A 12,816-nucleotide genomic window follows, 5' to 3' on the forward strand; every position below is an offset into this window, starting at 1 on the left:
AATGTATCATTTTGAGATTGTATGGGCATCAGTTGTGGTCTGCTTAATTGTGGCTTGCCATGGCTGCACCATCACTAGCTCTGGGATGTCTGACAGGCTGAATGCTAAAGGACAGCAAGTGTTAGAATATGTTTCTACAGCCATTTCAGTCATTGTAACATCAATGGACCTTAATCAAATAATCCACACGGTGCAGTACTGTAGAAACCCTGATAAACTGTAACTTGGCCTGCTTAGTTATAGGAACGCCTTCTATCTGGGCATGGCGACTGACTGTGGAGTACTGTAAAAGAGCATGGTAGACCTGCTTAGACAAGTATAAACACAGCAGTTATTTAATATACTGTATATCATTTAGCTCCATAATTCACAGCATAATATGTATTAATAATCAGCTTTATTAGCTATGCAACTTTTATATCCCTGGGCTATGTGCTGTGTGGGCTGTGTGTTATGTCATTTAGTTTTGGTGGAGATATTTTTATGAAAAGCTAGTGTATACTCTTGTAGATAGTAAAGATGGCCACCGAGTAAATTAGTATATGCGCCTTTAAAATTGCGTTGCAAGAACGAGTTCTCCTTCACAAAGTGGATGGTTTATATAAATAGCTGTGGCAAGAAGAGTACAATACATGTTACGTGTTATACATGAGCAGCTTCCAGTTTAGTTTTCATCCTCCTATAGTAAAACATTAACCTTATGTACTTACAGGAGGTCCTGGAGGCCCGGGTTTGCCAGGTGGACCTTCGTTGCCCTGTAAGATAGTGAATACAATGTATGGTTTAAATGTTTTGTTTATTAATTAGCTTTTTCAGTTAAATATTAACAATAGACTGTAAGCAAATGTTGCTTAAATTTTAAGTGTTCACTATCTTATGTATGACTGGTCAGAAGTCCTCTCAAAATGTACTCTTCAGGATGAGCTAATATTTTCTAAATATAAAATATAAAGCAAAAATACCCACATACAAAAGTGTGGAAAAACAAATCTGTATGCTACGGTATTGTACAACCATTTTACACAAATAAAAACATACATTATATACTGTAAGTAAGTCATCAATATTTACAAATATTAACTAAATCATTTAGAAATATCTTCATCTGGTCAGTAATGTGCAAACAAAAGGAATGAATCGAAGTGAGCTGTCAATTGTATCAAATAAGCGTTAATACCTAATGAACAGAAGATAAAGGAAATCAATGTTATTAATCGCTACCTATTGCTGTATTTCAAAATATATTGTATGTGTTAAAATAAAAAATTGATCCATACCTTATCTCCTTTCGGCCCCCCAGGTCCTGGATGTCCAGGCCGTCCAAATTGGCCCTGTAAAAATTAAGAATATTTGATTTCTAAACAACAATAAAAGCCATCAGCAACACATTTGCTTTGAAAAGTTGTATTTTCGAGGTCAGCCAAACCCAATTAAGTCTCCCAAGAAGCATCTCCTCCTCTGACTGATAAAACAGCTGCATCCTACTGATAAGCACACAAACTGAGATGATACAATGCTGCTAGTGGTTGCTTTTTCACCTTGGCAGATCAAATGTAAAGACCCTACCTGGTGTATGTTGATACAGTGAGACATTCATTTTACTGCTTCAATTGAAATCTGCATATCATTATCTTTTTATTTTGCATAAATATTTGCAAAAATGCAGCATGTGTACAGCAAACTTTCTGAATAGTACAAAGTTTTCATAAAAGCTCATTATAAGTAAGAAATATACTCACACCTTGCATCCAGGACAATGTTTTATTGACATTCATTTAAAGGATCACAATATGGACTTTGAACTCACTTTCTAGCCATTACCTGAATAGTTGGAGTTTTTGGAAATGTGTATACATAGTATTTTACTATAGCTGAGAACAGCTTTCTCCTTACTCTATAATAAAATACAACATGAGATGAACATATATAATGATTGTAAGCAATTAATCTGTGACTCAGTTTGTTATTCTATTAACTTATTAAGTATATCTGCACTATATAGTCAAAATTGTATGCCATGCGATGCGATCGCATCGGGGATCGCATTGCACGGCACATCTCACTGTGTGTGTGCACACCCTTAATCTCCTCATTCTATGAAGCATAAACAAAGGTTAAATAAATAAATAACATTAGTTAACTTGGTTCTCCTGCCATAGTAACAATTAAAAAAATGCTTATAACAGTGTTGCTTCTTGACCTCTTCGTTTGTATGTCCGGAAATTTCTTGGGCCGAGCTGCGCTGCAGGAGCGGACTCTCCTGAGAAATTTCCGGGCATGCCACTGATTGGTAGGTGTGTGCCAGTGGTGCCTCCACTGGCGCACACACATCCCTCACATAGCTCTCCCACCATCGTATAACTGCCCCACTGCACATACTTCCCCGGAGATCATACACAGGGGCTCCCCTGTAGCCGTCCCTGCCGACCCCAGACCCTGCCAGAAGCAGCAGCCCCAGGACCTGAATCAGCTTTGTTAGCAAAACAACAAAGCATGCAATTGGGCAAAACCATGTTGCACTGTAGGTGGGGTAGATGTAACATATGCAGAAATATACTGTACAGATTTGGGTGGGGTGTGTTAAAAATCTAAATTGCAGTGTAGAAATAAAGCTGTCTAACATCTGTGTGCTAAATGCAAAAACAGCCTGTATTTACCCTGCAGAGAAACAATATAAATGTATTGTCTCTCCTTGCACAGCAGCATATTCTGTTCCAGACACAAAATGACTTGCTTTATTACTTTCCTGAATCTGGCCCTAAGTGGGCATGGTAGCAAATAACCACATGGCACAATGCATGTGCACGTGTGTTCCCATCGCAGCAAAGATAAGGTTGGATGTATCTCAGGGGAGGCTCCAGAGGCGGGCTGCAGCACAGTTCAAAATTTAAATAGGGGAGCCACACCAACTGCCATTTCCAACTGACTCACTGGCAGTTGGTGTTCTCCATTATTTGAATTTTGAACAACCCAACCCCTAAAACCACCACTGATATCTCTATAAAACCATAACCAGAAATTAAATGTCAATAGATAATAGATATTTTTTTTGTTTTTACATATTACATAATACATGCTTCCAGACAAGTGGAGAAGCCGATGATCACTGCTGCTCTATCCTTGAAAAAGGCAACTGGGATCGCCGAAACATGTTGGATGAGAAGTGAGTTATTTCATTGCTTTTTACAATCTGTATTTGTGGCTATTGGCAATTGGGCCACATTACAGTTGTACTTTTTAATTTAATGTTTTTTGTACTGAGACCGGTCCTCCCCCTCTATGTTTCTGTTATATACCTCCACACATGAGGTTTACAGCTTGAGTAGATTTAAGGGGACCAGCTCTCTAAAGAAACCGTTATGTGTTTACTGCACCTGCACCTCCAGTGAGCATGGTACGCAGTAACCTTGGCATATGGGATTGTTTTATCTACATGTGGTGATGTCTGGATGTAGCAGTTAAAGAAAACTTCATACGCTTTAAAGCTCCTGTCACTACAGTGAGTATGGTACGCACTTAGAGATCGCTCTCACTCATTTTGGTATATGATTTGATAAAATTTACACTGGTGAACCCATAAAGAAACTGTTATACACTTATAGCACTTCACTCGATTGTAAGTTTCGGTGTGATTTCTTCCCGGGATTGCTTTACCCAACTCAAATTTTATTATATTGTGTCACTTACACTATTTTTTTTTTCATATTTTCCTTTATCGCGAGAAAAATCATTTCGTGGGACGCACAAGTCAAGCGCCATCATTTCCACATTGGTACTTGTGGAGTATCACGGCTCCCACGACCTGCATCGTATGCAGATCGTATGCTAAAAATCGTATCGCATCGCATCGCATGCGATCAAATCGCATGCGATGCGATCGCACCCGATTTTGCACTGAAATGCATCAGAATGCATTGAAATGTGTATTAAACTTGTGAAATGCCCCCAAATGCCATTTTCATAGTGCACCACCCCCACTATCAACGTCAACCCGAAGCGTGGCGAGCGCAGCGAGCCCGCGAGGGGCGGCGGTACGCGTCCTACGACCTTTTCATATCCCCACTATCCACGTCGGCGTGGAGTTGAGAATAGAATAGTGTGGCGAGCGCAGCGAGCCACCGAGCCCGAAGCGTGGCGAGCGCAGCGAGCCCCGCGAGGGGACGCGGATACCTTCACAGCTATACGCGTCCCCTCGCGGGCTTCACAGGTATCCGCGTCCCCTCGCGGGGCTCGCTGCGCTCGCCACGCTTCGGGCTCGCCACACTATTCTATTCTCAACTCCACACCGACGTGGATAGTGGGGGTATGAAAAGGTCGTAGGACGCGTACCGCCACCCCTCGCGGGCTCGCTGCGCTCGCCACGCTTCGGGTTGACGTTGATAGTGGGGGTGGTGCACTATGAAAAATGGCATTTGGGGGCATTTCACTACTTTAATACACATTTCAATGCATTCTGATGCATTTCTGTGCAAAATCGGGTGCCATCGCATCGCATCGGATGCCATCGTATGGCATCCGATGCGATTGCATACGATTTTTTAGCTAAAATGCTCAAAAATCGGTAAAACATCGTATCGCATCGTATGCCATCGTATGCCACTACATATGGCATACGATGCCATGCGATGGCATACGATTTTTGAGCAAAAATGCTCAAAAATCGGTAAAACATCGCATTGCATCATATGCCATCGTATGCCACTACATATGGCATACGATGGCATACGATGGGAGCCGTGATACTCCACAAGTACCTCCACATTTGTTCTGGAGTAAATTTGGAAGGTATGCCTAAAATAACTGCCGAAAACCAGGTAGTTCGTTAAAAATGTTTTGCAGCTCCATTTGACACATGCTAGTTTAAATGCATTGTACAGTATTAGTATTATGTTGGCGTATGACCGGTTTGTGTCCTTAAATAGGACAGCAGATGACACGTCCCGCTTATTGACTGATTGTGATTAGAGTGGTAATCATAACATAATTAGTGCAGTATAATAAAATGCAGTAATCACAAAAAGTACCCATTGGGGGCAATAAATGGTAGTGGGGTTGGGAAGCCCTTAATCGTGAATGATGTGGCGCATCAGGTATCCCTTTGAGAGGGGGAAGAGGAACAGTACAGCGTGTTAAATTTTTTTTGTGATTACTGCATTTTATTATACTGCACTAATTATGTTATGATTACCACTCTAATCACAATCAGTCAATAAGCGGGACGTGTCATCTGCTGTCCTATTTAAGGACACAAACCGGTCATACTCCAACAGTGTATGCACTAATTAAAAACACCACTAACTGCCACTGCTCAGATATAAATACCTCTGACATTTAGTGGCAACAATCCTTTGATCACAAGATTATAATCATTTATTGTTTATCAAATGTGCTTATTGTAAACTGTTTATTATATGTAATGAATTTTCTTGAGCTAATATTTAAAAAAATTGGAATTAAAAGCTACGTTTTATCTTACTCATTATCTCTTACAACATAAAAGTGTGCCTCCCACAAGGAATCCTTTCTGTGAACAGCTGCCCACTCTAGTGTTTGGCTGTTTCTCCCCCCTTTAAGCATCAGAAATAGCGGCAATATTTTTTGAACACTATAATGAGGTATACCAATCTAGGGTCACTAAAGGAAGGGAGGAGATTGAGGAATATATGAATGGAATGGATTTACCTAAACTTTCACAAGAAAGCTATGAGTTTTTAGACTCACCCATTACCCTTGAGGAGGTGCAACTGGCAATTGGGGCTCTATCAATGGGTAAAGCTACAGGAATTGATGTTTTACCAGGAGAAGTCTATAAGCAATATAGTGGTGTAATTGCTCCTCGATTGTTGCAGTTTTTCCAAAGTATGGATATAGAAGGGAAGCTGGCAGATTCCATGACGGAATCTATAATTACGGTTGTACCTAAAGCCGATAAAGACCCTACACTGGTGGATTCCTACTGGCCAATCTCCATGCTTACTGCCGATGCCAAAATTTTCGCTAAGATACTGACGACTAGATTGAGCGGCGTAATCAGGGAGATAGTACATACCGACCAAACAGGATGTATGAAGGGGAATTCCACAGCTATTAATATACGTAGAGTCTTTACCTTTATGCAAACAGCGGATATAATGGGTAATAACTATGCGATCACGTCTTTTGACGCAAATAAGGCCTTTGATTCGGTGGAATGGGTCTATTTGAGATGTGCTATGTGTGCCTTGGGTTTTGGCCCCGGGTTCATAAGATGGGTGTTCCTCTTGTATCAGAATCCAAGGGCCAGAATCCTGGCCAATGGATATATTACTGAATCTTTTCAACTGAATCAAGGCACCAGACAGGGGTGCCCCTCTCCCCTCTCCTCTTCGCAATAGCAATTGAGCCAGCTGCTTGTAAACGAAGAGCGACCATGGGAGAGGGGAGAGGTGAACTTGGGCACAAGACCCATATGGTATCTCTTTATGCAGATGATCTCCTTGTGGGATCCACAGAGCACGAGAAGGATTTGCGGTACTTATGTAGTATCTGGGCGCCCGATTTTTTGATTGTATGCCTTAAGTTAAGGCATACAATCAGATGCGATGCGATATCGCATCGCATCGCATACGACCATATCGCATGCGATGCAATGCGATGACCCGAATTTTCCATAGGATTCAATGTTAAAATGGACTGAGTCCATTTTAACATGGAATTCAATGGGAAAAAGGGGTCCTTTTCCTACCCCTACTATCCAAGTGGGCATGGAGTCGGATATAAACCTGTGGCGAGCGTAGCGAGCCACCGAGCCCGAAGCGTGGCGAGTGTAGCGAGCCCCGCGAGGGGACACAGAATACCGTCCCCACGCGGGGCTCGCTTCGCTCGCCACGCTTCGGGCGATGCGATGTGCCCGATCCGACCCGATTTCTAAATCGGGCGCCCAGATACTACATAAGTACCGGATTTGCCATTAGCTGTAGACTGCATTGAGGAGTTTGGGCGATACTCGGGACTAGTGGTAAACCGTAATAATCATAATAAATTTACTTATAGCCCGGAGAGAGGTGAGCTGTGAATACGATAACTACGTAGGTCTATCCATGGTAGATAGGTTTAAATACCTGGGGGTTATTATCTCCAAGGAGCCCAGTGACTTTATAGTAGATAACATCGACCCTTTAATAGTAGTGCTAAAAATTTAATGTAAGAATTGGGCTAAACTCCCCTTGACTATGCTCGGAAGGGTTAACCTGGTAAAAATGTCAATATTGCCGAAATTCCTGTATGTACTTCAGCATGCCCCGGTTTTTGTCTCCAATGAGGTATTCAGTAGAATAAATAGTGTCATCTCCTCATTTATTTGGAAAAATAAAAACCCTCGAGTCAAACTGGACATATTGACTATAGAGCGGAAAAAAGGAGGGATGGCACTCCCCAATTTTAAAAAGTACTACTATGCAGCATAAATTGCCCACTTGTGGGCATGGGTCAGGGTGCATGAGGCCTTGGTAGAGCTGATGGAGCTTATAAGGAAGGTGGCCCCGGGACATACTCCAATCCAGGAAATATTAATGGTAGGAAATGGTAGAAGGACCCCCCCCCCCCCATGTTAAAACAGGCTAGGAAAATCTGGAGGTGGATGAATAAGGAAATGGATTATGATGGGATCGATCCCGAAACCCATATATTTTTGTTAGATCCATTGAAACAACTCAGTGTACATCAAGGCCAAAAAATTTGGAAGCAGTATAATATAAGCTCCATTGGACAAATATATGGGGGCAACCTTATTAAATCCTTCGCTCAATTACAGAAGGAATATCAGCTTCCACATAGTATGTTCTATAGATTTTTACAAATGAGGAGTGCTCTTAATCAATATAATAGAGATAATATCCAACAGATTTCTGAATCCCCGGCTAAAAAATTTCTAAGTAAATTAGGCACAGGGAAGGTGATATCTAAATGCTATAGTTTTATTTCCGAAAGGACTCAAGGCGAGGAATTGGATGGGCTGTTGTTAAAATGGTCTAACGACATCCCGGACTTAAACTTGGGAAATTGGAAGAGGGCATTGGCAGCCGAAAGTATGGCCACAAATTCGAGTAGGATCCAACAGGTCCAATTCAATGTTATCCATCGGATATACCTGACCCCTGAAAGATTATGTAAATTATCCACGAACAACAGATGTCAATGTCCCAAATGTAAGGAGGGGAGTAGTGGTCAACCATGTAATTTTTGGCACCTTTTATGGAATTGTAAACAAGTTAAGGAATTCTGGGATGGAGTTGGGGAGGTCCTTAAAAATCTGGGAATCCCTGCCCAATGTCTATACCCTCTAGGCTTTATACTAGGGATATGGCCAGAAAATCAGATGTCATCAGTCCAGAGACAGTTAGCGACTAACTTATGCGCGAAAGCCAAACTTATAATTGCCCGTTCATGGATGGCACATAAAGGGCCTGTTCTTAAAGAGATTTATCTTAAAGGATAAATGTTGTTAATTGCACCATGGAGCACGAAAAGCACTCTGGGAATCCCTGCCCAATGTCTATACCCTCTAGGCTTTATACTAGGGATATGGCCAGAAAATCAGATGTCATCAGTCCAGAGACAGTTAGCGACTAACTTATGCGCGAAAGCCAAACTTATAATTGCCCTTCCATGGATGGCACATAAAGGGCCTGTTCTTAAAGAGATTTATCTTAAAGGATAAATGTTATTAATTGCACCATGGAGCACGAAAAGCACTTGTATATTTTTAGAAGGCAAGGAACTAAATTCTATGATATTTGGGGGGGAATGGTATTATTCTCAATATCATAACACAGAGTAAGTTTATAAGCACCAATAGTAAATGATAGGTATGGGGGAGGGTCAACTTTAAGGAAATAAAGGAAATACTCCAGGTGGCTCGGGGGATAGGTACCAGCCCCAACACTATAATATATACTAAATAGTAATTCACCAATGAATCAAACATAGATAAATGTATTTAAAGGAATAGAGGTTTTGTCTGGAAATGTCGATAGGCGCACAAGAGAATATAGAAAATATAACACGATAGAAAGACCACACAAGACTCACTAGATGGTAAAATGTGTATATGTATATCACTAAATAAAGTAAGTCAAAGTAGGTAAAGGCAATTAGGTCACTGGACGATGGGTAAAGGTATTTTGTCCAACACAGATGACTGAGGGGGGGGGGAATAGATGAATATCCTATAGAAGTTAAAAAAGGGCAATGTGCATGTTAACTGTCTGTGCTACACGAGAAACTGAAGAATGACCAAGGAGAATTATATCTGGATGCTTTTTAATGTGTCTAAGTTTTTGTATTGTTAATTGTAACTGTATATGCTGTCTTTTGTCTTTTGGTATATGTTATAAAAACCAATAAAGAAGATTAAAAAAAAAAAAAAAAGGGCCGGTGTGGGTGCTATCTGGGGGTGTAACCATATCTGGGGTGTTACTGGGCTTCACAGGGGGAGGTGTGGGGATAATTAAGATATTTGGGGATTATGGTAGTGAGTTGTTTCTCTGCTTGATGATGGTTTTGGGGACTGTGTTCAGTCTCATTGGGGAAGGTACTGTATTATGTGAAATGTGGAGGTTTTTGGTTTGTTACAGCAGCTTAGATGTCTAGGGGGGCACTAGACTGATAAGCATATTGAAACCAATGACTTCCACACAGGTGTAGTGATGCATTTATCCCGCCTATTTTGGTGTTGGTTCCGCCTACATTTGATTTGGTGCCACTACTGAGAGTGCATTTCTAGAAACTTTTCCAGGGCCACTTTTACTTTGCAATCCATCTCTGACCGCAGTGTCTTGCTGTGAGGGGAAGAGTTATGAGGGTCCCTTTTCCTTAACAGAGCAGGACTGAATAAATGATGTCCATGTGCACGTTATATTTACTCACAAGAGAGAGTGGTGTAATGTCCAGGAACTTCTGTAGTGCTGGGCATGCCCACACAGTGATGGGTGGGCATGGTTCATGGGTACACCATTTGCCATAAGACCATGCTCCCTAGTCACAACACCATGCTACCTAATTTTGTCAGATGTTCCTCCTGGTAGAAAGCTGGGAGGTATATGTAAGTGATTTTGAATCTTTGAATAAACAATATTTAAAATAAATTAATAAAATATAAAAATATCTTTTGCATCATGTATACAGTGTTAAAGAAAATTGGGGAGATCTATTAAAGCTTGGAGAGAACAATTTGGAGAGAGATAAAATACAAATCCGCCAGTTTCTACTGTAAAAAATGAATATGGCACTTAGAACATGATTGGTTAGTACTGTATCTCTCTCTCTCCAAGCTTTGCTAAATCTCCTCCTGCATCATTTCATGAATGTTCTCTTACTACATATAAACATGTCATAGCTCAAAAATAGAAAACGAGAAGAGCGATTAGACTCTTGACATAAACTATGACCTCAAAACTATGGTAAAATTTGTACTTTTTAAATTAGATAACTATATCAGGAACATTTTACGAAGCATCTCTCTTTCTAATGCATTTTCCCTTTTGTTAACCTATTTCATTCAGAATGGTATATGTTGTTGTACAACACAAAGCGGATTGCAATGTTAATCCATTACTGAAGCAAATAGGAAAAAAACAACTTGAAGATATTACTTGTACTGAAGGAAGACATTTACTTTTCAGAACTTTGTAACCTTTCTCATTTAATCCTTGTTTTCAGGAGTCAAAAGTCTCCCCAGACTCTCTCTCAATTAAATCAAAGGTTTTCTTTCAACATTAGTAAAAGTGCAGTTTATAAAATGTCTTTGTTTATCCTTTATACTTTTTTCTGAGTTACATCTGCAGATAGCATGTGCTTGTCCTTCCAACTACAAAGATGGGGACATACATTTACAATCATTTAAACCACTGCACATCATCGTGACATTAGTTGTTCAAACCGCTAGATTTACTATAAGACGGCTTGAGGTTTTAAATGTCAAAGAGCGAGCGATGTGTAGACTTTTACTTTTAGAGTGTAAAACCCACATGAGTTTAGGTGCAAAGCTTTTTAGGGATCAATACTATTTTATGCCAATATAAATGCTCTCATGAAATATAATTTATTAATCACATCATAAGTGAAATGTTATTACCCAGAATAATGTAATTATTAAAACAAATATTTTCTCCTAAAAATAATGTTAACATATTTTCCATTCAGTATAATTATACTATCATGGCCACAGGAGATGTTTGTTTCCTACCTATCAGGCTGCTTGTGAGGGTCCTCTGTGAGTGATGTTCCTACCAGCCCAGCAGTATGTATGGATAGCATCATCAGCTGACACTCCCAGCCAATCCCGTGTCAAGCTTCCAGATGTCCCAGTGGCTGATTGTCAATGTCCTAAGTCACACAGGTTTTTTTTTGTGAGCCTCATAGATGAGTAATCAGTTAATTAATTGTTCCGGCATTCTCTGAACTTCTATTATTATTACCTGCAATACCATCTGCATTGGGATCACTCAGTGTGATTATTCCAATTCCAGCCTGGTCAGCACTCCAGTCCCATCCAATATTTCCAACCATCGGTTAAAGTCCAATACACTTGATCTCCTGTGCCAGTCCGATACTCTCCGCCATCAGTGCAATACTGATATTCATGACCATCGGTGCAAGTCCAATATTACTGGCCATCCGTGCAAGTTCAATATCCTTAAACCACGGAACTACCCTTTAACTGTAGTCTAAAGACTTGGTACAGTAGTTCTTTCAAATCTCATTACCTCTTCTAGTGCTAGCTCAGGTAAAATGGACAGGGGGCCGTCTGTCAGTTGCAGAAAAACCCAATACCCTTGCAGCGTTCCTTGGAGAAGACTGATGGGGTAAGACTCCATGCCCCTGTCCAGTTAACCCCCTGATGCTAGTTTCTGTTATCCACAGTCCTACCTGGGGTAAAGTGTCCCCACTTTTCTATGAGTAGGAATTATAGTTATCCACCCAGTTTCAAGCACAACACCATTCCAGCTGTCCATAATTCTGACACATGTCTAGAGACATCCACACAGCAAATCCAGACAGTTGGCACTGGCCAGATGGATTCAGCCAATGATTAGGGTGTTGGCTCCTAGGATGTGCTGAGTCGTCCTAATCAACAGGAATCATTGCAGCAGCAATTGGTACAGTTTATTCATGGCCAGTCTACTCAGTTGGATGAAATTCAAGGTATCTCATCTAAAGCTCCAGCAGCTCTAGCTACTCCTTCTGCAACTCCCATTCAGGCTTCTGCTCCTGTATTTCTGCAACACATCTATTTGGCTTCCTAATAAATTTGAAGGTAACCTGAAGCATTGCCATAGTTTCCTAAACCACTGCGAGATACATTTCGAACTTCAGCTGTCCTGTTTTCCAATTGCAAGTTCACATATTGCCTATATTATTTATTTGCTATCCGGAAAACCCTTAGAGGGGCCTCTCCTCTTTGGGATGATTCAGACCCCATGTTCTCAGACTACTCCAGGTTTGTGGCATCCTTTCAGAAATTTCTTTGATGAGGCAGGGAGGTCCACCACTGCTACACAGATATTCTTTGTTTGCATCAAAGTGGGAAAACAATGGCACTGTATGTCATTCAGTTCAAAACCTTTGCTGCAGAGTAGAATTGGAAAGAGGATGCCCTGAAATCAGTGTTTTAGAATGGTCTCTCAAAAAAAAATTTAAACTCAGGCTATACCGGCCACCCTAGATGACCTGATTTCGCCCTACAATAGGGTGGACTTGTGCTTTTGTGACCATGTACTGGAGAGAGGCAATTATTTCCAGGTCAGCTTCACTCTCTCAATTCCACATCAACCATGG

General features: G+C 40.8%; 1 protein-coding gene across 1 annotated transcript in view; it reads right to left on the bottom strand.

The window, feature by feature from the left end:
* LOC146062953 (uncharacterized) overlaps window positions 1-12,816 on the bottom strand; it is a 366,150-nt gene that overhangs the window by 138,693 nt on the left and 214,641 nt on the right. Inside the window, exons 22-23 of the mRNA XM_083174963.1 lie at window positions 1,278-1,331; window positions 711-755 (exon numbers count right to left, since the gene is read on the bottom strand). Coding sequence (XP_083031089.1) covers window positions 711-755; window positions 1,278-1,331 — 99 coding nt within the window. The remainder of the gene's footprint in view (window positions 1-710; window positions 756-1,277; window positions 1,332-12,816) is intronic.

Source organism: Crinia signifera, chromosome 3 (genome assembly GCF_055691185.1).
Source record: "Crinia signifera chromosome 3, ASM5569118v1, whole genome shotgun sequence".
NCBI classification, from domain to species: domain Eukaryota; kingdom Metazoa; phylum Chordata; class Amphibia; order Anura; family Myobatrachidae; genus Crinia; species Crinia signifera.